This window comes from Miniopterus schreibersii (assembly GCF_964146895.1).
Source record: "Miniopterus schreibersii genome assembly, chromosome: 7".
Lineage (NCBI taxonomy): Eukaryota > Metazoa > Chordata > Mammalia > Chiroptera > Miniopteridae > Miniopterus > Miniopterus schreibersii.
In genome coordinates this window covers 77,704,121-77,731,131 of record NC_138108.1, presented here as the reverse complement: position 1 = coordinate 77,731,131, position 27,011 = coordinate 77,704,121, and the positions used below count along the sequence as shown (strand labels likewise).

Genomic DNA, 27,011 nt, shown 5'->3' with positions numbered 1-27,011 from the left:
AGGTACCATAATTTGTCAGGTAATACATGGCGAATACTGGCAGAACCAAGATAAGAACCAGGTGGTGTGTCTTTTTAAGAGGAAACTGACTTGTGCTGACTTTGTTTTTTCTTTTTCTGTTTATTTTTTAAATCGCAATAACTTTTTAATGAAAATACATGAACAAAACAAAAACAAAATAAAATTGGTGCTCTTTTGCATATATGAGGTCAATTGTTTCACATTGGAGGACTTAGGTCGAATGTGAAACTAAGCCATCTGCATTGTCTGGCACACTGGCTACCCCCTGAAACATGTCTGTCTTTGTTTTTTAATCGTCACCCGAGGATATTTTTTCCATTGCTTCTCAGAGAGAGTAGAAGGGAAAGGGAGAGAGAGAAATATCAGTGTGAGAGAGACACATTGATTGGTTGCCTCCCGCACGCACCTCAACTGAGGCCGGGGATCAAGCCTGCAACCTAGGTATGTGCCCTTGACCGGAATCAAACCCAGGACCCTTCAGTCTGTGGGCCAAATGCTCTAACCACTGAGCAATACTGGCTGGGGCTGTACCTGTCTTTAAAGTGGGCGTCCTGATCTTCAACTTTGAAACTGATGGTGGACCCTTAGAAGTACAAGTTAACAGAATTAAGTAATCCATTTGCTGTTTACTGTTTTCTTGAGGAATCTTATTATTTTTTTCTACAAAATGAGAAATTTAGGAAAGTTCTTAGGTGTGAAGTTCTTTAAATTGCCTGAGGGACAGAAGCAGGAAATACCTGTTGCTTAAAGTCCATTTAGGAGCACTCAGTTGCCATATAATTCCTATAACCCAGGGGTCTCCACGCTGCTGTTGCTGATGACCTGATAAGGCAGGTAGAGGAAACACTGTGTTCTGGAAGGAGCCCTGTGTTGGCAGGCCTCCTGCTTTGCATACTTTCAGACTCACCTTGACTTGGTTGCCCTTGATGTTTCCCTTATGAAACTTGGCTCTCGCTTTGCCAGAAGCTCGTCACTTGGGCACCTATATATGTAGGTGTTAGGTATGGTGGTTTTTCTTTTTCTTTTCCTTTAAAATTCTTCTAGGCTTTCTCTTATTTTAACCAATCTTTTCCTTGTTTTTGTTTTTTAGGGCAAAATAGTTTGTGTTGTGGCCATGATATGATATTATACCAATATTCCTCTAGTCGTACTTTCTCATAATTACATTCAAACATTTATTCAAACATTATTTGAACATTTATTGGAAAGGGTCCAAAATATGTCTAGACCCAGTTATTATATGAGCCATAGAGAGGCAGTCTGTTTTCCTGTCTAATGAGTACTTCAGGGTGTGTCACCCTGGGACTTCCCTCTCATAAGATGCTAGTTGGTTTGGACTCCCAGACAGGACCCAGCCTTCAGCAGAAGAGGGGAGCACAAGACCGGGAGGCTGGCACAGGGCTGCCCTGGGCGACCTCGGCACCCATGGCCTCCCTTGCCCACGGTGGTGGTGGCACGCCATGGTGCACACTGTTGTTCTTCCTGTGGGTCTGTGGCAGTGAAGGGCAGCTTTTGAAATGCAGTTTCTAAAAATTGAAATTGGTCATAAAATCCCTTATGGAAGACGATATAAGGCAAAGCCAACATCAAATGGCTTATCGTCTTAGGAGCCATGGTCTGTTTTCTCAGGATCTTGTCAAAGGAGTTGTGCGTGCAGAACACCATATTTTTCAAATATTGGAAATGTACCAGGCACTAAATCTGTCTCAGGCATCATGCATCCTAAGCTAACATATACATTTTATAGTAAGCAAGATAGAGGATTTGGATGCCAGTTCGAGTTTTTCTTTTAAAAGGTGGTGTTTGCCAGCTTGGACGTGTTTTCGTATTTCCTATTTGAAGAAGTAAGTCTCTTTCAGTTCTCCAAGCCCTTGTTTTTATCTTTTTAGTAAATAAAATGTGCTTTAGCATTTCAGTGCCTCCTTAATGAAGTTATTGTGGTTTACAGTAGTGTAGATAGTGACCTTTTAAAATCTTTAGCCCATTTTCTGTTTCACAAAATAATTTTAACTCTTCTCATCTCAGTTTGTAATCTGTTCGTTAGGAATGGTGCAGAGTCTCGCCTTCGTTGATTAGAGAGGATTTAATAAAAGAACTCACACTGCGAATGAGATTCTCGGGTCAGTGTGAGTCACTAGTCGAGGTAGCAAGCCTCACTTTGAGTCTGGCTTCTGCCCCTCCAGCTCTGTTGTTTGTTTCCATCTTCTCCATACACCCTGTGTGAACAAGACTGTTGTGAGAAGTGAAGACAGTGACGTGGAAATGTACTGTGCTGCACACACACTGCTAGACACACACAGACTGTCATCAGACATCCTAATCCTTCCAGAAGACTAAGGTCTTGCTAAATAGTTGATATGCTAATTACTAATCGCTTTATACTCATTTAGTGTAAGAGAGGGTGTTGCTCCCAGTCATTGTGTCTTGAATACAGACTCGAAAAGAGCACCAGCTCCAATTCTTAAAAAGAATCTATAATTGAGACTGTTTGGTCATTAGTATATTCTGATTACACAGCCTATTAACAGGAAAACGTCACCATCCTTTACGTCCCTGCGCTGGAGTCTCCGTGTGTGAATCATCGACCCTAGCCCCAGGTGATGTGTCTTGTTTGGGAAGTTCATTTTTAGGGAAATATAAAACAGCCACTGTTAAATTTCCGGGGGGGATTATTTTAAATCATTTCTAGTTAATTTTATGCTTTATGACTTGAAGGAATTAAAAAAAAAAATACTGGACCAAAATTATTTTTAAAATGAAAGAGAACTTTTCAGGGACCAGTGTTCTGGCTTCTGCTTCACCCAGTGAGCTTGGTGTGTCTCACGCAGTTCTTTTGGCAAATACCGTGGCCAGAGAAAAGCGTGGTCAGAAGGTATTTTAGTGAGCTGATTTGCTGCTCCAAATACCAGTTAAAACCACTATCCAGCCATGTTTTAACCAGACCCCTGTGCTCAGAGTGGCCCTCAGGAGCCTCTCGAGATAATCTTGCAGCCACGGGGTCAGTGGCTCTGGAGAATGCATTGTGTGAATTTGGAGAAACTATGTCTCTGGACCTTGGTTTTTCTTACCTGTTAGCCCAGGGAGTAGACTAGACTATTACTTGTGTCTGATCTAGCTTCAAGATAATAGAACTTGCTATTGAGTAACACGCCTAAACCTTCATAAATTATGAATCTATGAATCTCCAGTTTTTCATGAGCCCAATCTTGAGATGTGGCCAGAAGACCATTTCCCTTGTAAGTTATTACTTTTTTACAAAAAGAAAAAACCAGAAATCTATATATTCATATAAGGGTTCAAAGCTGCTGAGCCCATAGTTTGGCTCTATTAACACAAACTGTGGTGAATGTGTTATTATTGGAGGCAGGGGGATGGAGCGGGGCTGGGGAGAAATGCCCTAGTCTTCAAGGAGAGTTGAAAGGCTTTGACGTGGTTCCGAGTGAAGTGGGGGGGAGGGGGGGAGTGCAGCTGCGTTAGGACCAGGGAGGGGGAGGAGGGAAGAAGAGGACTCTGCGGGGAGCCTAGGCACAGCGTACTAAGGCTGCCAGCTGGGCTTGGAAGGTGTGCTGGGGGTGTTGTGGAACCAAGACTGGAGGTGCCGTTTCCACTCCACAGGGTGGTTGTGAAGTGACTGGCACAGGGCCCAGTTCTGATGGCCACAGCTGCAGCCCGCTGTTTGTCAGGGCAAGGGGGTGCTTCCTCCTTTCTGGGGAGTGCTCTGATGAGCTGACCCTCCTTGGAACCAGATGTGACTCTTGCCCTTTGGCTCCTATAGCTTCAGAAAGAGCATCTTATCGAGAGAAACAGTTCATGTAGAAAGCAGTCCAGAGGCCATAACTTAATGTCAGAATCTTGGAGTTTGGAGTTTGAAGACCTGGGCAACATCCTACTTTTGTGACCGATCTCCCTGGCTGTGATTGTGGGCAAACCCAGAAGCTCCCTGCGTCTCTGAAATGCGTGTGCATGCCAGTGACTTGGGGAGCAGGGGTGCACTGTGCCCACAAGGCGGCCCTGACATTAAAGTTAAGGGGGTTTGGTGGCTGACACTGTGAAAGCCAAGGGCACTGTCTTTTACCCTCTTCCGTTGCGTAGACTGGTTCGAGGAGAATGTCTGAATTTTACACAAAGCAGGTAGAACTGCATTTCTCTAAATGTATCTAAGATTAAGATTAAGTGTAAAAACCCAGTGTAAACACAACTTTTACTTTGGACTCCTGCACCGGCCGAGTCTCTCACTACCTACACCTTCAGGCTGGAAGACGGTGAGTGTTTAGAGATGGGTGTGGAGGCGCAAAGGAGGAGCCTCCAGGACTGGGACGCAGCCACCTTCTGGGCTCCCAGCCCCTCTGACTCCTCAGTATTGTTTCCCCTGTGGGCCCTAATTCAGATCCTTGGGGGGTAAAACATAGTAAGTCTCCCACCTAAGAGCCTTTGCACATTTGAAAATGGTAGATACTGTTGCCCTGAGTTTGCTTTTGCAGACACGGCGTGACGGCTGTGTGGTTCAGACTGTCTCATTCAGAATCGGCCTCCTGAAATGTTTGTGTGTGCGTCAAGGGAGAGTGCAATCAAGTAGGGGTAGAAGATAAGGCTTTGAAATCCAAAATAATGTAAAAATTCTTCATTCAGATTCACCCCTGCATTTTACTGATGAGGGAACTGAGGTCTAGAAAGTAAAGAAATTTTCCCTGAGATCCCTATATGACAGAACCAGGCCCAAACTCTGATCTCCAGCCTTTGAACCTGGAGCTTTTCTTTCTCCCTCCTCCCACTGGATACTGTGCCTGGTTCAGTGAGGACTCACATGCTAGGTTCAGGCCACGTGGACACTGCACCTTGAATCCCAGAATTTATAGCAGAGCCTGTCTTTTACCAAAGACGCAGTTTGCAGGAAACTCATGTCAATCCTATTTTTATAAGGTCTTTCCAGCTTTTCCCAGGAGGTGGCGCCAAACATTTCCTTAGCTCCCAAGTGATCACAGAGCTAAACCAGGTGTATGTACCCCCAGGGAAGAGTTCTTCGATTCTGATGATCGTTTCTGAGCATTTACTTGATTATTTATTTTTATTGAGCCACTTATTCTGATGTGTCTGTGACAGGGCAGATCAAACTTTGTGAACTTAAAACCTGCCATCCAGACTTGGACAAGTTCTGTGCTCTAAAAGAAACCTTATCTTTAAGCAAACATGCATCAGTATTCTGAGTAATGATCTCATTTTCTTTAAAGTTGGATAAGGAAATTATGCTATTCTGAGCTAGACATTGTTATTTCACTAACTTAGAAAAGGAAGAATTCCTATGTTTCTAACCAGACTGTAGCAAAATCAACAGAATTGGAACAATTGTGGTAGCTTCAAGGTGGATTATGACTCAAAAGTCTACTTAATCCGCTGTCTCTCGTGCATACGCCCCGCCCTCTTTCTAAATCCTTGCCTCTCTGGCCACCTTGTCTACACACAGTCTCGCCCTCCCTCCTTTCTGTTGCCATGTTTACTTTCCCTCTGTGTGCTTACATTTCTAATCTTTGCTTCTTATGTTACATAGAACACAGGGGCAAAACCTAAAGTTCACCCTGACTCGGGCAGCTTGCCAGAAGCCGGAGGTTTGGCATGTGGAGGGAAGTCAGGAACACTGACCTGCCTTGCCAAAAACCGTCTGTCCTGGGAATCTGTCCTGCACCGAAGCGAGAGGGAGTGCCTCCCACTCACATCTGGAAGTGAAGCTTCTGCATTTCACTTTCTGGCCTTCTCAGAAAACCTCCTTACGTTGGGGGCATTGATTAGCTGCTTCACGCAGGTGACATCTGGGACTCCAGAGTTTGTAAAAGGAAGTTCTCCTCAGGTTCAGGCGTGAGCTCCGTAGATCTGAAGCCGCCTGTTTCTGCAGCAGCTCGCTGCAGGGTAACTTAACTGTGACCTGAATGACTGGAGGAGAGGGAAGGACCTTGTGACAGCACTTGCCGTGAACCTGGCAGCTACTCCCTTGTCTGGTCGTGCTCATAGCACTCCTGCGACCTGCCATGGGGGTTAGTTTGCCCCTGTCGTGACCGTTAGGGACACTGCTAGGACTTGAATCCCATCTGTCCCCAAAGCCCATGTCTCTCTACCACAGAGCCGCTGGTCTCCTGCTGGAATCTTAAGTGTCTCTTGCTGTGCATCACCGTTTTCTAACTCCGCTCGTCTGTGAAGCATTCGCTGTTTTCTCATCCTTGTCTTCCACGTTTAAGAGCTAAGGCCCAGAGTTCCCTCGGTTGGTATTACTCAGCTTTCTGGCTGGTGCGTTTCACAGTGATTTCTTCCAGTCGGAAGACATTGGTTTCAGAGAGCGTGCATGAGCCGAGAGGAAGAATGCCTCGTCCTGGGTAGTTCGCTGCATGATGGAGCTTTTCTAGGAAATGTGCTGCCCTCTTCAAACAGCACTGCTGTAGGAAGCTCACCTGAACTAAAGTCTTTTTTCCGAGGAACAGATCTGTGTCCTCTTTCCAGTATGTCACCCAGAATGGGACCTTCTGCAGGTGATTTCCCAAGGCTCACATTGGTCATTGATAGATATGTGGCTCCCTTCTTAGCTAGAGTGTGTGAATGCAGACCAGGGAGGCATGCCCAGCAACTCCGCCAGCCATGAGCACTTTAAAAATGCATGCTCCAGGGGAAAGTTAGTCTGACAGACATTTATCCTGTACCTAACGTACACTAGACGTGTACTGTGCTGGACGTGGGGGCTAGAACAGTGTCCAAGGTGGAGCTTGCCCTCACGGAGCTATCAGTCTGGTGGGAGAAACACCTTCAGCAGGATGTCTAAGTGGGACACCCAGGGTATGCAGAGGCCTCCTGTGGTTCTGCTGAAGCAAGTGGGTCCTGAGGGGCATCTGGGCCCAGCCAGGTGAAGGACATGCGGGAGCGACATTCAGGAGGACTGCAGGGACTAGATGGGCACTGAGGTGTGGCTGGCCAGGCTAGTGCATGGCGCTCCCTCAGCTAGGCATTGCCTGGGCACAGTGGGAAGACAGGGCTAAAAGCTCAACCAGGAGGACCAGCCGAAGCCAGGCCTTGTTGGCCTCCCATGCTGATTGAGGAACATGGATGTGGTCACCAGGGTAGCATTTTAGAAGGATTGTGGGAGCGGCACCCACTCGACATGGGCAGTAGACCAGGCAGCAGGTGTCCTCTGGACAGAACTCTGCTCTCTGCAGCCCCTGAGCTCCCAGGTTAGTGGCTGTCTCTGCTGCCAAGCCCCGCTTCTGGATTGTTCCTTCGGCAAGGCACATGTGTCATAGCCACGACCATTTATGTACCTCTCTTAATCCAAATAACTGTCAAATTAGGGGTTTTTATTGATTTTAGAAAGAGAGATGTCAGTGTGTTGCACCTATTTATGCATCACTGGTTGATTCTTGGGTGTGCCCTGACGGGATCAGACCCGCAACCTTGGGATATTGGGCCGTTGCTCTGACCATCTGAGCTGCCCAGCCAGGATAAAAATAGGTATTTTTAAATCCTCGTTTTAGAGTTTTTAAAAATTGTGGCTCAGACCAATTGTCTCGCCAGAGGGTTGAGCTGAGGTTTGTGGCACTGCCCTTTGAGGTTGAGAATGTGCCATGCAACCCTGGGTGTGCCGCCTTTCTTGGGGTAAAGGGACAAAGGTCATGTGTGCACACCAGGGCCAAATGGCACTGTACTTTCGGGGAACCTGTGTAGGAAAAGCTGCTCTCTGCAGGAGATTGAGTTGGCAAGAAAAACTGCCAGTGGGTGTCTTTTAAATACTCTCATTTCCATGTGTTACATTAAATAGAGTGATGTGCCACAGATGTGACTGAGTTAATGCTTGTGACAGGGAAGCCTACATGCTTACATTGAGGTGCATGGAAAGGCTGGATCTGCTGTGGCCAGCTCGAATCACTGGCTTGCTGTGGAGGCGCAGAGGCAGGCTGGGCTGGCTGTGTAGGGCCGAGAGCCCTGAGCTGGAAGAATCCTGCAGAACACAAGAGAATCCCTCTGCAGACAGCCATTCTACTCCCATCCCTCACCACCTTCCTCCACCCAATCCCTGCCAACTACAAGGGAGCAGACTCACCATCCAGCCCTCAGCTGCCATTTTTGGGCCTTTGCACCCTCACGCTGCCCTGTGTGTGGACCACTCCCACCTGCCCATCACCCTGCGGGCAAGGCCGGGGCCTGCTGTCCTCACCTCTGGTCTGAGCTCTGAGCTCAGTCCCTGACACATGGGACTGACTGAATGCACAAGTGAAAGGCAGGGAGAGGAGTAGTGAGAAAAAAACTGCTCAGGCTTTGAAAATCTTAAGAATCGTATGAGCTTGAGGGTAGGATGTGACTCTTAAATAATAATTACTTCTCTCTGTGCTTTGCAGCAAAGCCTGACCTTTCATGTATATAAGAAGCACAGACAAATCTTGAATGTTCTTAACACCTCTCTTCTCACATGTATACAATATTTGTCCTTGAACCATACTGACCTGGGTCTCCATTTGGCTCTTGAAAGGATTAATGCATAACACAGGTGTATGCATCGTGTCCATGAGCATGCTGGCCAGGTGATGGGGGTGAGGAGTGATCTGACTTGATGAGACACTTGGCCTTTGGTCAGTGCCTTAAGGAGCTATCTGGTCCTCCCAGAGAAGGTTCAGAAGGTCCCCAACAGGAAAGAAACGTGACTGAGAATTCAGGAAGGTAGAGCTTCCTTAAACAGAACAGTCCTCGAGCAGACAAGGGAATGATATCGTCCACCAGTAAGCGCTGGACACCTGGCGCGTGCCCAGCCTTGCTGGGGACTTCGGAGTTGTTCTGAGTAGTAGCACACAAAGCAGAGAGGAGCCTGACAGAGTGTCCAGTGCAGGGCTGGCACCAGGATAAATGTGCTGGATTGTCGCTGTATCTTGTAAGAAAGTGCGTACCTGCCCTGCCGGGCGTGGCTCAGTGGTTGAGCATCGACCTAGGATCCAGGCGATTGGGGTTCGATTCCCGGTCAGGGCACATGCCCGGGCTCAATCAATGACTCTCTCATCATTGATGTTTCTCTCTCTCTCTCTCCCTCTCCTTTCCTCTCTCTGAAATCAATAAAGATATATTTTTTAAAAAAAGAGAGGAAAAAAAAGAAAACGCATACCTGTTTATAGCTTCGTGCCTTCATATATCATTTATGTATGTATTTCTTGCCATTAATAGCAGTCACTGTCATTTACTGACTAGTATATCTGGATCCCTCCTCACATGACCTGTTTTTACAGATGAGGTAGTGGGGTTAATGTGTGAATGGTGTGGCTGGGATTTGTTTCCAGCTCTCTGAGCCCAAGCTTCTGCTCTTCCTTTCCTTTGGGTTTTGCATTTGGCTCCCACCTTTATCACAGAGTGTCTGTGGCCCTTCTTGTGACTAGAGAACATGACTTCGTGTGTCTCAGTACACCGGGACCCCTTCAGAGATCTTGAGTCACTCACGTGAGCACAGATTCCTGGACAAGCAGCTTCCACAGGAGGCTGCTCAGGAAACCTCTCTGCAGCTGGCACCTCCATGGAAACTTGAATGTTGAGGTCACTGACTTCCTTCCAGGCTTCTCTCCAGGTATTTCCATCCTGGGGCCCACAGGCCATTGGAGAGCATTTCTGTTTTCAGGTCCTATCTCCTAGGGCAGACTCTCAGATGTACCTGCACATAAGAATCTCGGAGAGCTTGAAACAGCCTGCTGGCCCTGCCCACAGTCTGATTCAGCAGGTCCAGAGGCCCTTAGAAGCTGCCTTCCTGACAAGTTCTCAGGATGTGGTGCTGCTATGGTGGGGTGGGGAGGCCGTGCTCAGAGAACCACTTTTCTAAGGTCTCTGCCCAAATCCCCTATACCTGCCTTCCCGTGTCCTCACACTCCTGTAAAAGTACCCTTTACACCACTTTGCTTTTAACTTCTTGAACAAAATTAGCCTGAGGAATTGCCAGCTGCCGGGCAGCGGTAAATGAAGTCTGTTGTTGGGTCTCTGGAATCAGGCAGCACTCCTCTCGGTGCGTGGCACTCACTTGCTGGGGGACCCTGTGTTTCAGGTGGTGAGGGCTGCCGAGGAAGCCGCATCCACTCTGGCCAGCTCCATCCACCCTGAGCAGTGCATCAAAGTCCTTTGCCCCATCATCCAGACAGCTGACTACCCCATCAATCTTGCTGCCATCAAGATGCAGACCAAGGTCGTGGAGAGGATTGCCCGGGAGTCCCTGCTGCAGCTCCTAGCTGACATCATCCCAGGCTTGCTGCAGGTAGGCCTTCGGTGTGGGGTGGTGCTTGCATAGGCTGGGAGGTGGGGAGCAGTGTGGCTCTGCACCTCAAGTGATGTGGAGACTTTACTCCTTCCGTGCACTTGCAGCTGGGTAGGGAGAAACGGCCAGTGGGTGGCCTGAGTTTCAGGACCTAGCAGCTGTATGGCGTCCCTGCCTCACGCCTTTTCTTTGTCTCCCAGTCCACTCTCCTCTGGGTGCAGCAAGGAGGTGTTCCCTGCAGCGAGGAACTGCAGCAGCTCACAGAATGAACTGTTTACTGTAAACATATTTTGATCATTTTTGTTGTTCATTCCTTAAACAAACCCTTATTGCACATCTGTGGGCCCCAGCCCTGGGCAGGCAGTCCATGGGATGCAAAATCAGATGGTGGTCCTTGCTCTCACATGTCCAGCAAATGCTGATTGAAATCCTTTTAAGTGTGAGACAGGCCCTGAGAAATAAGATGGCCCTCCACTGTTCGGCACAGCCTCGGGGATTCTCACTCAGCCTGTGGTGGGACACCACACAGCCCGGGGACAGGTGGAGATGCTGGCGCTGTATGCTGGGTTACGGCAGGGAGGTGCAAGCTGATGGCTGTGAGGTCAGAGGAGGAGAGAGAAGGGCTCACCGGTGAGGTGAGGTGAGGTCGAGTGGGGTCCTGGAGAGGAGAGATTTCGGTGGGGAGAGGTAGAGAGAAGTCAGCGTCATGTGTAGTGCTGCTGTTTGCTGGGCATGAGGACTAGATTACTCCAGGCAGAGGTAACGACAATGGCTGGGAAACCCTAGGGTCTGTTTGGAGAACAGCAGGTAGTTCCATTAGGGTGTGGGGTGGGGATGAGGTCGGTGGGTAGGTTGAGGTCCAGCTGTAGCAGGTGCTAACTGATGTCAGGCTGTGGGACCAGGCATGAGAGTGCGTGATGTCGTTCTCATTTCTTTAAAGGGATTTTTACACATGAAATTTGTTTTACCATTGGGACAAGTAGGAAGGAAGCAGGTGATTGTCTCCCCTGACTTCCTTTTCTCATTCTGCCTGTCACGATTCTTCTCGAGTGACACTGCTATGGCCATGCCTGTAAAGCAGCCCTGGGCGGCAGGGTGGCCCACAGCCCACCAGCCTCCCTGGGGTGAAAGCTCTCTGGGTTCAGGTGCAGAGATAAGTTATATCCTGATTCTTTTTGACAAGTCCAAGGTTGAACTCTAAGGGCACTTGTGGGAATGTTGATGAAATACTGGCTGTGAAGCAAATCTTTGATCTCGTTTCTTTTCTATGTCTCCTCCGACTCTGTAGGGTTATGACAACACTGAGAGTAGCGTGCGGAAGGCCAGTGTGTTTTGCTTAGTAGCAATTTATTCCGTAATCGGAGAAGAGCTGAAACCTCACCTTGCACAGCTCACGGGGAGCAAGGTATGTATCGTGTTTCGTGAACAGATGTGCACACCTGGGCCCTGCCAGCTTGTCAGAAATTCGCTATTTGCAGCTCTGAACTCCAGACAGGCTTTGCTCATTATGTGTGTTGTAGTTGGGCCGCCTTTCTCTAAAAGTATTTTCCTAAAGATAAAAATGACCAACTATGTAGTGAAGTCACTTTAAGTTACAGCGTGGTCTGTTGTAACTCCTGTTTTTGAAATACCTTTGAGCTTCTAGTTTATTCCCAAAGGGAAGATGACTTTGTTTAGAAGCCAGCTCATCGTCTTTCACAGAAACACTAAGGAAATCTACCTGCTAGCTTAACAGGTTGCTGAGTGGGATCTGGGTTCCTAATGGGCATCTGTAGTACTGATGGCTGACTCTCGCCTTGTGCCCGACAAGTCCTGCCCTCCGTGTTTGTCGACTCATTTATTCATGACAACATCCCTGTGGGATAAGGACAGATCCTGCATTTAACCTGCCCAAGAGCACACAGTGATCTTAACTCCAGAAGCCAGGATTTAACTTACTAGCTGCCTCTCACGTTTCTTTAACAGTATTTTATAATCAGACAGAAAATAGAAAAAAAAGACTGTTGGCTCATTGAAAATGAAATTGCCTAGAGTGCTTATTGGTTTAAAAATAATCTCCGATCTGATGAAGTTGCCACGTGAGAGCAGGTAGAAACCTCCAGGCTCCGGTAGGAGAGGCAAGAGTGGGAGACCGGGTGTGCCTTGGAGACCTCCGTGGAGAAGAGCCTATTCCCGGACTGCCTGTGGGGAAGTGCCCTGTCAGTGGTGTGATTTAAAGAGCATGAAGCTAGAAGCATCTGGCCTTGCTCCTTATGAAAGAAAGAATCAGCAACTGACGCCCCATTTATTTTCAAATTGCACTGTTCCTTTGACACAGTTGGGAGCATCACAGCATGAGTCTTGCTCTCTCAGAGTTCTGGGCAAAGCTGGCTCTGACCGCCTTTGTCCAGAGCATGGCTTGTGGGACCCTCAGCACTGTTGACACTTCAGACCATGTGTGGAGGCGGGGGGGGGGGTCCTGTGCGTTGTAGGAAATTTATCAGTGTCCCTGACTGCCACCCCACTCCTCACTTGTGACTCACTACAGTCTCCACACACGGCCAGGTATCCCATAGGGGACAAATAGCCCCTGGTTGAGACCCACTATCCTTGCAAACAAATGGGCATTGGGGTTGGAGATGTGAGGGAGGCAGATGTGGATGAGTGGTTTGGAGACTGCTGCTCCTGCTTCCATTCCAGTTTCTCCGTTCCCCTCTGCTCCTGCGAAGCCTCCTCACTGATCCTTTCCTGACCACCTGGAAAGTACTGGGCCGAGAGTCCCAGCAGTGTGCTGGGCCAGGAGCCTTCCAAAACTCTCCTTGCTTCTATCAGGGGTCTGTAGGTGGCTCCTGGTTGACTGATCTAGAAGACATGTTCACAAAGGGAGTTGGATTTATAAAACAGAAAACTCATCCCCAGTTAATATTAGACCTTGGTTTTGTCTGGTACTTCCTGCCTTCCTGAGTAAGGGAGCTGTCCCTCATCTCATTTGGCCCGTCTAATAAGGAGCTGAGGAAATGCAGGTGTTCTCATCCCTGTCCTGCAGTCGCCCCTGCTGCCGCCCCTCAGTGGTGGCCTTGGGCCAGGGGCCCACGTCCTGAGCGGGAGCCAGTATTTCCCCTCCCCCAGCTACAGCTTCAGTCAGAGGGCTTAGGGGCTGGGCTTAACACCCTTCTGGTTTGGTAGCCAGTTCATCTAGTCTTCACAATTTTTAGATGTGATAACTCTGGTATGTTAATATAAACTTTGTAGACTCAAATACACATCTCGTAAAACAAAGAAACAACCCCCCTTCAGAAAAAGTGTAGCGGAGAGAACATGGTACAGTCATCTCCTAGACCAGAAACAGAATCGAGTCTTGGCTTTCTGTTTCCTTGTGGACCCGGGCCTCCCGGAACCGCCTGCCTAACTGGCCTTAATGCTGTCAGGTTCTGTAGCAGAAGGCCTGATGCAAGGACCAGGAAGGACCCTGTGGGTACATTTTGTGAAGTGTCCCACTGCTGTGGCAGCCTGCCTTCTGGTCTCTGCCCCCAACTCACTAGCTGTATGACCCTGAGCAAGCTTTCTTTTCTCTTTTTCTCAATTTTTTTAAACCGTGATAAAATATACATAACATAAAACTTTCTTAGCCATTTCAAGTGCGCAGCTCACTAAGTGCATTCATGTTGTTGGGCAGCCATCACCACCATCCACCTTCAGAACTCTGAAGTTCTACCCATTAACTAGTAACTCCCCATCCGTCCCCGCCTCTGCACCCCCAGCCCCTGGGAACCACCATTCTACTTTCTGTGTCTATGAATTTGACTACTCAGGTGCCTCATAAAAGTGGAATCATACAGTGTCTGTCTTTTTGTGACTGGCTTAGGTTGAAGCATGTGTCAGAATTTCCTTCTTAAGGCTGAATAATATCCAGTTTGTTGTAAATAACCAAATAACAACATTTTGGTTATTTCTTGGTAATTCACATTTGATTGGTTTACACCTTTGGCAATTGTGAATAATACTGCTATGAACATAGGTGTACAGATATTTCTTTGACACCCTGTTTTCAATTCTTCTGAGTATATACCCAGGAGTGGAATTACTAGATCATATAATAACTGCCAAACCGTTTCTCCAGTGGCTACACCATTTGACATTCCCACCCAGAGTGAACAAGGGTTCCAGTTTCTCCACATCCTAGCTGACACTTGTTATTCTCTTTTTGATAGTAGCTTTCCTAACAACTGGTGTGAGGTGGTGTATCGTTATTTTGATTTGCATTTTCTTAATGATTGGTGAGTTGACAATCTTTTTATATGCTTGCTGGCCAGTTGTCTATTTTCTTTGGAGAAATGTCTATTCTATTCAATTCCTTCGCCCTTTTTTGAATTGGATTGTTTGGTTTTTGTTATTGTTGAGTTTTAGAAGTTCTCTATATATTCTGGATATAATTCCATGTCTTTTTATGTACAAAGTTTCTAAATTTTCATGAAGTTTAATTTTTCTGTTACTGTTTTTGTTGGTGTTCTTTTGGTGTCATATCCAAGAAATCATTCCAAATCCAGTGTTTTGAAGCTTTTGCCCTATGTTTTCTTCTAAGAGTTTTATAATTTTAGCTCTTACACACAGGTCTCTGATCCATTTTGAGTTAATTCTTGTGTAGGTGTTAGGTAAGGGTCTAACTTCATTCTTTTGCCTGTGGATATTCAGTTTTCTCAATACCATTTGTTGAAAAGACTACCCTTTTTTCATTGAATGATCTTGGCACCCTTGTCAAAAATCATCTGACCACATATGTGAGGGTTTATTTCTGGGCTCTCTGTTCTGTTCCATTGGTCTATATGTCTGTCTTTATGACAGTAGCACTCTGTGTGTTTTGATTACTGTAGCTTTGTAGTAAGTTTTGAAATCAGAAGGGTGAGTCCTTCAGCTTTGTTCTTTTTCTAGATCATTTATTTGGGTTTGGGGTTTATTGAGATTCCCCAATTTAGGGTTGATTTTTCATTTCTGCAAAAACCTCATTGGGATTTTGATAGGGATTTTATTGATTCTAGATAGCTTTGGGGGGTCCTATTGACATCATAACAATATTGTCTTCCAATTCATGAACATTGGGTGTCTTTTTTATTTATATGTCTTTAATTACTTTTAGCAACATTTTACAGGTCTTTTCACTTTCTAGGTTTAGTTAATTCATAAGTATTTTATTCTTTTTGATGTTTTTGGAAATGGAAATATTTTAATTTTCCATTCATTGTTAGTGTATAGAAATGCAACTGGTTTTTGCTCATTGATTTTTTTTTGTATCCTGCTACTTTGCTGAATTTGTTTGTTAGTCTTAACTTTTTTGTGTAGAATCTTTTGGATTATCTACATATAAGATCATCTGCAAACAAAGATAATTTTACTTCTTCCTTTCCAATGTGAATGCCTTTCATCTCTTTTCCTGCCTAATTGCTCTAGCTGGAACTTACAGTTCTGTAGTGAGTAGAATTGGTAAAAGCAGGCATTCTTGCCTAGTTCCCAGTCTCAGAGGAAAGGCTTTGTCTTTCACCATTAAGCATAATGTTCACTGTGGGCTTTTCATATATTGCTTTGGATATGTTGAGGTAGTTTCCTTCTCTTTCTAGTGTGTTGAGTATTTTTATCATGAAAATGTATTGAATTTTGTCAAATACTTTTTCTGCATCAATTAAGATAATCGTGTGGGGGGTTTTTTTCTTTCTGTTAATGTGATATACAATATTTATCAATTTTTATATGTTGGACCATCCTTGCATTTCAGGAATGTATCCCACTCGGTTATGTTGTATAACCTTTTTTTTTTTTTTTTTATTAACATATCTTTATTGATTTCAGAGAGAGTAAAGGAGGAGAGAGAGAGAAACACCAATGATGAGAGTCATTGATCGGCTGCCTCCTGCATGCCCCCCACTGAGGATCAAGCCCGGAACTCGGGCATGTACTCTGACCGGGAATCGGACCGGGATCTCCTGGATCCTAGGTGGATGCTCAACCCTTGAGCCACACCCAGCGAAGCTGTATAACCTTTTTAATATGCTGCCGAATACTGTTTGTTAGTCTTTTCTTGAAGATTTTTGCATCAGTGTTCATAAGGGATGCTGTAGTATTCTTGTAATGTCTTTGTCTGGCTTTGGTACCAGAACAGTGTTGACCTCATAACATGAGTTTGAAGGTGTTTTTTTCTCTTTCATTTTCTGGAAATGTTTGAAGAGGATTGTGTTAGTTTTCTAAATGTTTGGTAGAACATTTGAAGTGAAGCCATCTGGTCTTTTCTTTGTCAGGAGATTTTTTTATTGCAATTTAATCTCCTTACTAGTTACAGGTCCGTTCAATTTCTCTCCATGTTTCTGTCTTAGTAGGTTTTGTGTTTCCAGGAAATTGTCCGTTTTATCTACTTATCTTAATTTGATGGTGTACATTATTTTATAGCATTCTCTTGTAATCATTTTGGTTTGGGTAGAATCAGTAGTAATGTACACCCATTCATTTCTGACTTTAATAATTCAAATCATCTCTCTTTTTTTTAATGAGCTTAGCTAAAGGTTTGTCAATTTCGTTTATTTTTTTTTTTTAAGAATCAACTTTTGGTTTCATTGATTTTTCTCTATTTTTGTTACATTTCTTTCTGCTCTAATCTTTATTATTTCCTTCATTCTACTAGCTTTGGGTTTAGTTTATTCTTTTTCTAGTTCCTTAAGATGTAAAGTTATGTTGTTGTTATGAGATCTTTTTTAATACAAGCATTTATAGTGGTAAATATCCCTCTTTGCACTGCTTTTGGTGTGTCTCATAAGTTTTGATATGTTGTGTTTTCATTTCATTGTTTCAAGGTATTTTTTAATTTCCTTTGTGATTTCTTCTTTGATCTTTAGTGGTTTAAAAGTGTGTTCAGTCTTAGCCAGTTTGGCTCAGTGGTTAGAGCATTGGTCTACAGACTGAAGGGTCCCGAATTCGATTCCAGCTAATGTCATGTACGTTGGTTATAGGCTTGATCCCTGGCCCTGGTCCTGGGCCCATGCAGGAGGCAACCAATTGATGTGTCTCTCTCACATCAATGTTTCTCTCTCTCTCTCCCCCTCTCCCCCTTCCACTCTCTCAGAGAAGCAATGGAAAAAATATCTACAGATTTGGAGGAGAGGGGGTTGGTTTTCTTTTTGTTATTGATTTCTAGCTTCATTCATTGTGTCCAGAGAAGACACTTTGAATGAAACGTATGTTTTAAAATCTGTTAAGGCCCTATCTCAGTAGGTTAGTTGGTTAGTGCATCATCCCAATACACCAAGGTTGTGGATCCGATCCCCAGTCAGGGCACATAAAAGAATCAGTCAATGAATACATAAATAAGTGGAACAACAAATCGATGTTTTCTATCTCCTCCCCCCCCACCCGTCTCTCTTCCCTCCCCCTTTCCCCTCTAGTTCTCAAAAAAAAAAAAAAAAATCAATAAGTAAAATCTCTTAAGAGTGAGTTTGTGTCATAACATATAGTCTGTCCTGGAGAATGTTCCATGTGCATTTGAAAAGAATGTATATTCTGTTGTTGTTGGGTAGGATGTTCTGTATAGATATAATTGGCTCATTGCATTGTTTAAGTCTTTTATTTTCTTTCTGGTTCTTTCCATTATTAAGAGTGGGGTATTAAAGTCTCCAACTATTATTGTAAAACTGTTTCTCCCTTCAGTTCTGTCCATTTTTACTTTATATTTGATATCATGTTATTAGATGCATAAGTGTTCATAATTATGTTTTTGCTGTATTGATTTTTTTAAAAAAAAATATATCTTTATTGATTTCAGAAAGAGGAAAGGAGAGGGAGAGACAGAAACATCAATGATGAGGGAGTTATTGATCAAGCCCACAATTGGGCATGTGCCCTGACTGGGAATCGAACCCCGATCGCCTGGATCCCAGGTCGACGCTCAACCGCTGAGCCACTCCCGGCCGGGCTGTATTGATCTTTTATTAATATATAATGTCCTTCTTTGTCTCTTGTAACTTTTTTTTATTTAAAGTCTATTTCATCTGATATTAGTATAGCTACCCTGTGCTCTTGGTTACTGTTTGCATGGAATATCTTTTCCATCCTTTCACTTTCAACCTGTTTGTGTCCTTGAATCTAAAGTAAGGGTTTTTTTGTAGACAGCAGAGTTGAATCATGTTTTTCTGTCCACTCTGCCAGTCTCTGTCCTTTGATTGGAGAGTTTAACCCATTTACATATAAGTAACTACTGACAAAGGAGACAGACTTCTAGCATTTTAGTATTTGTTTTCTATATGCCTTAAAGCTTTTATTGTCCCTCATTTTCTGCATTACTGTCTTCTTTTGTGTCTGTTTGCTTTTTGTACTAAAATATTTTAATTCCCTTCTTTTAATTCCCTTCTCATTTCCTTCTGTGTATATTCTATAGGTGTTTTCATTACAGTTACTCTGGGGATTGCGTTTGACATTCTAAAGTTATAACAGTATAATTTGAATTTATACCAGCTAATGAGCAAGCTTTCTGAACCTCGGCTTTTTCATTTTTAAAATAGGAGAACCTGTTCTGCCTACCTCGAAGGGTTTTTGCAAGGCTCCAACATGATAATCAGTGTAAAGCTCCTGCAGACTGTGAAACATGTACATGTCATTAACTCTGTTGTCACCTTTCCCTTGTACTTACAGTTGTATTCTACACTCACTGGGTGGTACACTAGTGGTCTGAGTTGCAAAGAAGTATAACAGTTTTTAGTAACTCGTTTTTAACTGGCATTACATAGAAATATCTTCTAGATACTTTTTTATGTTTTAAAAACTCAGTCAGCACGTTTGTGTTGGGAACCTGCTTTCTTCACTACATGATGCCAAGGCATGTGAGAAAGGCAAAACCTATCTGCCCTGAAGCAGCATAACGTGCAGCTGAGGCACAGGGTTGGCACACGGGGAAACGTACATAGCAGCCCGGGGGTGACGGGCCTGTGGGAAATGCTGGGACAGGCTCTGATTGCTGCGTCCTGGGCCCATCGGAGCAGGAGGAAAGGGAGAGACCTCTTGGAGGAAGTGGGACCAGGCTGGGCTGGGCAGGGTGGGGGTGAGCTGCATGGGGGGGGGCAGGCACCAGGAGGACAGCGTGAAATAGGAGAGGGGTGTTCAGAGGACACGTTTTCTGAAAAAGGAGCGACAGAAGGCACCTTGGCAGTGTTGCTCTCTTCATTTTGCAGGTGGAGGCTTTGAGGCTTAGAAAATGCTTTGCCTGAGCTCATATAGCTAGTTAGTGTGAAGCTGGGTCTAGAATTGGCTGAATCTGGGGAGCCTCTGGCCAGCGTTGTCTAGTGTCCCAGGCTTTCCCTTGAGCCCGGCTGGCCCCGGAGGTGTCACACTGAGCTTCAGAGCATTCGGATCCTGAGTAAAGTGATAGCACTTTCATTGTAGCACTGACATATTAAAAGTTTTAAGATTTTAAAAGGTGGGGAATGAAAAGTAAACTGATAGGGAGTGTGAGTTAACTTGACCTAGTCTGCTGCCGATGAGAAGAGGAAGACAGCACTGTGGGTACTGGCGTGGGAGGCACCGGAGACGGACTGTGAACACGAGCAGCCTGCTCCAGGATGCTGGCCGCAGGGCGTTCAGCCTCTGCGTGTCCGTGACAGAGCACCTTGGCTGGGGCCGGGAGGCTCGCCTCTGCTGGGAGCTCTGTAGCTACTCTTCCTGTTCCCACTGGTCATCAGAGGGCCCTTCTCTTGCACCGCACCACACACCACCCCAAGTACCTCTTCATGGGCCCTGGAGGTCAGCTCTTCCTTCCCTGGGCTGCCTGACAGTTGTCTTACTTCACAGTGTGTTTAGAGCAAGGCAGGTAAAAGGCTGTGGGTAGTAAATATTTCATAATTCCCTTAATCTTACAAGCTCTGTGTTACATAGATTTTCATGGGCATCTGCTTCTGCAAAAGCTGTAAATTCTTAATATGATTTGGCAGATTATCGGCATAACTTAGTGGCATTCAGTAAGTATTTAAGAACTTGCTGTGTTGCATGTTCTTTTTCTTATCTTGAGGGTTCAAGGGGACTTCTGTTAAAGCAGGTGAGGACTCAGCTGTGAAAGCCCTCTCATTGTAATGCTCCGTACCCATGGGAGGGGCTGTTGTTTAGTGACACAGGGTCTGGTGTCAGGGAGGTCTGACTGCGCCGAAAGCAGCGAGGAGTCCACTGCTACCTGCCGCAGGAGGCGGCATGTGCCAGGTTGCAGGAGGGGTGAGAGTGCCACGGAGTGGAAAGGAAGGGCTGCGCTTCCAAGAGAGCAGACGGGAAACCGCCATGTGGAGTTGGCCTTCAAGATAGGTCTCTGATGCCCCGAGCTTCCGTGGGTTTCAGTCTGCCAAAGTGGGGGTGGAAGGAACAGCTAGGGTACAGACTTGACCACTCACCTTGGCTTAGCTGCTTTCTCCCTGTGGAGCATGGATTCTGCCCTGCTTTTCCTCAAGCTTAGACAGAGCCATTGGCTGCAGTCACCCCTGAAATGTATGTGCCTTCTCCAGGGGAGCCCTTTGGTGATAATCTATGGCATTCTCTCTCCTGCGGACTTGGCCTCCTTCCTGTCTCTGTGGCCCTGGTAGTGTGTGGGGTGAGGGGTACACAGTAAATTTTTGTATAATGAATTTCTCCGGGGACATGCTGTTTTCTTATTGTCACCTGGGCTTTTCCTCTTTTCTACTTCTGGATTGCCTCACCCCTGCTAACCCAGTTGTCTCCTTTCTTTGCAGATGAAGCTACTAAACTTATATATAAAGAGGGCCCAGACCACGAACAGCAACAGCAGCTCCTCCTCCGACGTCTCCACACACAGCTAATGGCAGCGCCAGTCTCTGGATCCCCAGAATGGCCGGCGATGCCTCTCAGAGACCTTCCCCCCTCGCAGGCTCCCGGCCAGGGCGAGGAGGCCACAATATTTATTACAATCAGTATTTTGGTCCCTTCCAGCTTTTGTGTAGAATCTTACTGGCATTGAATGTAAAGGAAGCAAGGCCTGTTTGCAGTCTTCATACAAAACTAAAGGAGTCAGAAGAGCCATAGAGTCTCCTGCAGCCTGCTGAGGTCAGAACCTTGGGTGTGCGCAGTTTCAGACCCTGAGCCTCTAGCCAGCACTTGACAGGAAGTAGCATTTTCTCAGCTGGGGACAGAGGTGTGGGTGTGTCGATTGTGTTTCTCTTTCATTTTTGCGTTCTTCGTTCTGGATGTGGCCCATATGGGGCAGACTACCCCCTCCCCCTCACAGCTGACACCACCCAAGGGTTGGTTGTATGTCTTTAAATTGTATTTTGAGACCTACTAAGAATGGGAATCATATCTTGGCAAGAAATGGAGGAAAACCTGAAGATGGCCTTCTAACAAACACCTGGAATTTTGTTTTTAGTACCTAGACTGGCAGCTGACTGCCCTCATATAGTGCATTAGAAAGGCATCCTTGCAGTCTCCTCCAGGACACGCACCAGCCCCGAGTACTGCCCCGATGCTATCCCACCACCACGGCATTTCACAGAGCACAGAAGATCTGAGGGGACACGCTCTTCACAGGGCTTCTCACAACCGTGGTCCTTGGTTATTCTGATGTGACACCATCTGTCCTCTCCTCCATCTAAGCTGCTCAATTCTAAAATGTTTTCACTTAATCTGGTAAATGCCAACTGTACCGTCTCAGTTTTCACTCTGTTTAATTTGGGATTAAGGTCAAAGAAACGTCTAGAGAGACCAGGTATCAATCAGAATTATTATGATTTTAAAATATGTTTTATTGATTTTAGAGAGAGGAAGAGAGAGAGAGTAACATCGATGCATCAACATTGATTGGCTGCCTCCTGCACGCCCCCTGCTGAGGATTGAGCCTGCAACCCGGGCGTGTGTCCTGATGGGCAATCGAACAGGTGACCTCTTGGTGCATGGGACGGCCCTCAACCACTGAGCCACACTGGCCAGGCTAGAATTACTGTTTCTAATTTTATGGACTGAAGTACTTGATCATCTGTTGAAATAGTCATTGTTTAAGGAAAAAAGTAATTATGGTGAGTGGCAAATTGCTAAAAAACAGGATTTAGAACAATTTTAGAATCTGTTTCCTTAGGTAAGAAATTCCCAGAATAACCACCCATTTTAAAAAGTTTCCTGAGGGTTTGATTGCTTCAAAGTAATTATTAACTTAAAGTCTGGTGAAAGAAGTTTTGAGTAAAATTCTTAAAGCCAAATGGAAATTCTTGATGCAATCATGAAGATTTCTGTTGTCTATGTTGTGTGTTTTAGAGCCTCTAGCTTGTACTGATCTTTATTTACATAAGGAAGATGCCTGTTCTGATGTTTGTTTTAATGAGGCGTGTGCTGATCCACAGAACCAGGCTGCTCAGCGGCTGGCGTGAGAGCAGAGGTTTCATGTTCTTACCTCTGACCTGCACAGACCCTCCTCTCTTCCCTGACCCTCCAGCTTCGCTGTCGGAAGTTAGGAAAGACTCTGTAGCAGACAGCTCATTTTCATTCAGATTTTAGATACTTTATTTGGAAATAGGCACTGAGAATGAAGGTGCAGGAACAGTGAGGCAGGGCGCCTTGACGTGTGTGTGTGTGTGTGGTGTGTGTGTGTGTGTGTGTGTGTGTGTGTGTGTGTGTACACGCGCATGTGTGCTTGCAGGGGGTACTTCGCACTCCAGGGAGTGCTGTGGTTGAATATTACTGGCTTATTTTTGGCTCAGCACCTAGCAGGACCGGGACGTACTTTCATTGATAAATGCTGTTTGTTAATATTTCACTAACGGGAATTTTTCACACTTGGTGAGTAAGTCAGAGCAGAGCAGAGCGTCCTGATCACTCTTCTGCTGTGCACACGTGGGTTCTGGCTGGATTGAGTTTTCTGCCTAATGCATTTGGAAAGACTTTCCTCCTTCAACTCTGGCTCAGAGGTCACCACAGCCTCTGCCTGGATTTGAGAAGAATCGTGAACATTGCCTGATGTCCTCATAGAAACACAAAGGGCTCGCCTTGAATGTCACCCGCCCGGTCTTCAGCCCCTGACAGAGAGAGGTGCAGCCGTCCACAGGTGTGTCAGCCTCGGTCAGACCGCGCATGCCGCCGCCACCTCGCAGGGACCTGCACCTGCCCCCGAGTCCTGGCAGCCGCAGCTGCCCAGCCGCTGCCCTGCAGGGCTCCCGTCCCGCTGAGACGACACAAGAGCAAAGCACCCACGCTGGGTTTGCCTCCCTGTTTACCTGTCTGTCTAGGGCCCCCAAACCCACCTGACCCCACTGCTGGGGCCGGATCGTCTGGCTCCTGCTTTCCTTCCAGCTGCTGCCGTCCTGAGGCCGCGGTGCGTCCCGCAGCTGAGGGTGAAGCGCGTGGCTCCTCGAGGACACTGCTCCTGGACCAGGCCACAGCCACGGCCGCTCTGGGCCCAGCACTCGCTTATCAACACCCTCTGCAGCTAATGCAACAGATTTTTGTCTCACCTTTTTCTTTCCCTGCCACCCTTTATTTATCAAGCATAATACACATCGAAGAACAGCAAATAAAAACTTTGTAGACTCCCGCAGGACTTTGCTAACAATGATATTCGGAAATGAAAAAAGAAATGCTCTGAAAATATCAGCCACCAAAATGGTTTGTCAGCACTGTTCACGCGCATGGGTCCACACCCCCAGGTGGGCTTCTGTTTTTTGTTTTGGTTCTATTGGGGGCGCTTTTTCACATTACATCCCTGTCTGTATTTATATCTTTGTTCCACTCTCAAGTGTATCATGGCAAATGTACAGACTTTTGTTAATAATGTGCTAGGATTTGCTAAAAGAGAAAATAAAAGAGCCCTTTTGAGTTTGCCCTAGAATAAACGACACTCGGTTTCCTGCATTGGAGTGTCATCACCGTGCTCTGTAGACAGCCTCTCCTTCTCCCTGACATCAGAATGTGGCCACGGCTATGAGAAAGCAGAGGGGACTCCGTCGGGAGCCCCTTCTCCAAACAGAAACAGGCCCCTGCCGGGGCCGGGTGCTGGGGTGTGCAGTGTGGGTGCAAAGGTTGAGCGGGAAGACACCCAGTGAACTGCAGGAACGGGCCTCCCGGTCTGGCGCTCCCCTCGTCTGAGCCCGAGCGGGAGAACTTAGCTTCCAGAGTGTCAGGCCAGCCTGCATGCTGCTGGGGGGGCCTTCCCTTGGGGAGGGGCTGACAGCCGGCAGGGGCATGGTCCTAGGAGGAACACGTACCACCAAGGGCACCAATGCCTTTCTTTGAAGGTTTACTTTTATTTAAATACTGAGTTTTCCATGTTCTGTGATTCATTTCAAGTATCACTACGCCACGGCTGTGATCCTCCTTCCTCCTGTGGCCACTGCTTCCTACCCGTGTGACACATGACCTTAGAGTGAGCTGGGTCACATTCCTGGGTTCAAATCCCAGCTCCCCTTTCTCCCTGGGCAGGCCATGTCACTCTGCCTCAGCCTTTCATTTATAAGCGGACTAACCTACCGCAAGAAGGTGCAGGGAGGGTCAGTAGAGGAGGTGTGGGTGAAGCGGCTGGTGGTGGGTGCTGCTGAGGCCCAGCCCTGTGTCCTGCAGGAGGGACGGTGCGCAGGAAGGTGAGGTCACCCCCACCCCCGCCTGTGTGTGCAGCGAGTCATTAATCATTAGCAAAGATGGAAACCCCCAGGGATGGGCCGACCAGTCGGGCAAGGCGGGCAGCGCCGCTATGTTGGGATCTAACCCCCTGCCACTGCCCCCTTCCCCAGGGCTGCCAGGAAGCCCTTCCCGTCTCGGCGCGGGCCAGGGTTGGGGGGGGTATAGAGGCTGCTTCAGCCAGTGGATCTTCGAGGGATCTCAGCGACCTCGGGGATCTTCCGCTCATGGTTTTGCACTTCCTTGTATGTTACCTGCCGTTGAGGGGGCTCTGACTCCCGGCCACGGTGACGGTGGCACCCGCAGTGTCCCGCCCTCCCCAGCCCCCTCAGCTCTGCGGGCTCGGCCTGCGCTGCTGCTGTGGGCCCGTGTCAGCTTGCTGGTCCTCTTCCCCTGCCAACTGTTTCCCAACATCACTGTCTTTTGTAAAGAGCCTTCTGACATCCCTGAGGTGGGGCGGCCAGTTCTCTCACTTTTGCCTCCGGTGGTGCTTCAGGCTTAGTTTGCTCTTGGACCCGCCCGTTCACCTTCCCGCGGCCCAGGTGTGCGCAGAGCTCTCCCGCACCGTAGCTCACGGGGTCAGCGGTGCTCCTGGCGGCTTCCCCCGCATCCGCAGTAGCTGCCGGAATATGTGCGTGGACGGTCGTAGCCTTGGTCTCCAGTGACACCTTTGCTCTTGGTGATCTTTCCTAATCCTCCCATTGCTGCCCTTCCGAGGCCCAGCCTTCTCTAGATTTCTTGGCTGCAGCCTCCATTCGAATTGATGACTGAACCAAGGTAAGCAAGTCAACAATTTCAACATCTTCATTGTCTGTTAAAGTTGCATTTCTTCTGCAGCCAAGGTTTTTGTCTTCTTGATGCTTAAATGCAGCCTGTTTGGCACTTTTCTTCTTTCAGTTTCATCGACGTCATTTCAGGTCACTGTGACTGCCGGGAGATGGGGTCATCTACGTAGTTTAAGTTACCGATCCTTCCTCCAGTTTTCATTCAATCGTAGGAGGTCGCAGAACATTCTTGGATGGTTGATGGGAGGGGCGGTTAACAGGCAGCACTGGTGAGGCTCCCAGACTTGAAGAATTCTCACCTGTAGCATCTCAGTGATTTACAGACAAGGGATGCGCTGTCATGTTCAGTTTCCAGGCGAGGAAACAGGCACAAGGAAATTCCCCAGCTAGTGGCGCATGGAGTTGGGCCCAGAGCCCAGGCTCCTGCCTGTGTTTAGCAGCTGTCTTCCCTGCCTCTTCATGCCTCCCGCCCCTCACACGCCTTCCCTGAAGTCACAGCGGGCACCTCAGAATCTTCTGGGGAGTGTTGCTGATGCTGCGGGGCTAAGGTGGGCCTGGGAACGTGCACTTCTGACAAGTTTCGGGTGATGCTGATGCTGCTGGTCTGTGGCCACAGAACCATTGCAGAGCATTTTCCTTAGGACAGGGCACGTGGTCCCAGGCTCTGGGACCATCCCTGAAAACAGCTCTGGGCTTCGGGAATGTCCTCCAAGTCGTCATGGGCATTGCAGGGATATCGGTGGTGACTTAGCATCTAGACAGGGATTGTGAAAGGGCAATGGGGTGCTGTTGGCAGAGGGAAAGCAGGAGTGTCCCAGGAAAACAGGACATACAGCTCCCCGGGGTATAAAGCTCCCGCTCAGGGGCAAGCTCTTCCGCCAGCTCAGCCCAACCTCCGCCTGGCCTGCCCATTTCCTCCAGTATTTATTAACTCACACTCCAGTGGCTCCAGGCAAGAACGGACAAAGGTCATGTGAATGAGCATCTAATCTTAGATTATGTATTTAAAAAACATTAAAATGCTTCCACACCAGTGCCCTCCTCGGACCCTGGGCCTGCTGCCAGCCCTAGAGCCTTCGAGGTTGACTCCGCTGGGCTCCGGGCCACTCTGGGCACAGCGTCCCTGGGGAAATTCCTGAGGGCTCGGCTCGGAGCTGACCCTGCCTCCCTCGGCGCCCTGCCAGGGCAGGTGCATGTGGGCAGGAAGGGCCCGCAGCCTCAGACAGCTCAAGGCACACATTTCTGGAGCACCCAGGTACTGCCCACTGGGCCTGGCAAGGGAAAGGCCCTGCCTGGGTTTAGGTAGTCTGGGTCTTGACCCAACTCGGAGCGTTTCAGGGTCTATGACT

At 47.2% G+C, this 27,011-nt stretch overlaps 1 protein-coding gene across 5 annotated transcripts in view; it reads left to right on the top strand.

Moving 5' to 3' along the window:
- CLASP1 (cytoplasmic linker associated protein 1) overlaps nt 1–24,134 on the top strand; it is a 267,208-nt gene extending 243,074 nt beyond the window's left edge. For all 5 annotated transcript variants that reach the window (XM_081143238.1, XM_081143235.1, XM_081143239.1 and 2 more), the window contains 3 exons: nt 10,067–10,273; nt 11,562–11,678; nt 20,995–24,134. In XM_081143238.1, coding sequence (XP_080999364.1) covers nt 10,067–10,273; nt 11,562–11,678; nt 20,995–21,081 — 411 coding nt within the window. In that variant the 3' untranslated portion in view covers nt 21,082–24,134. The remainder of the gene's footprint in view (nt 1–10,066; nt 10,274–11,561; nt 11,679–20,994) is intronic.
- The last annotated feature ends 2,877 nt before the right edge of the window (nt 24,135–27,011 follow it).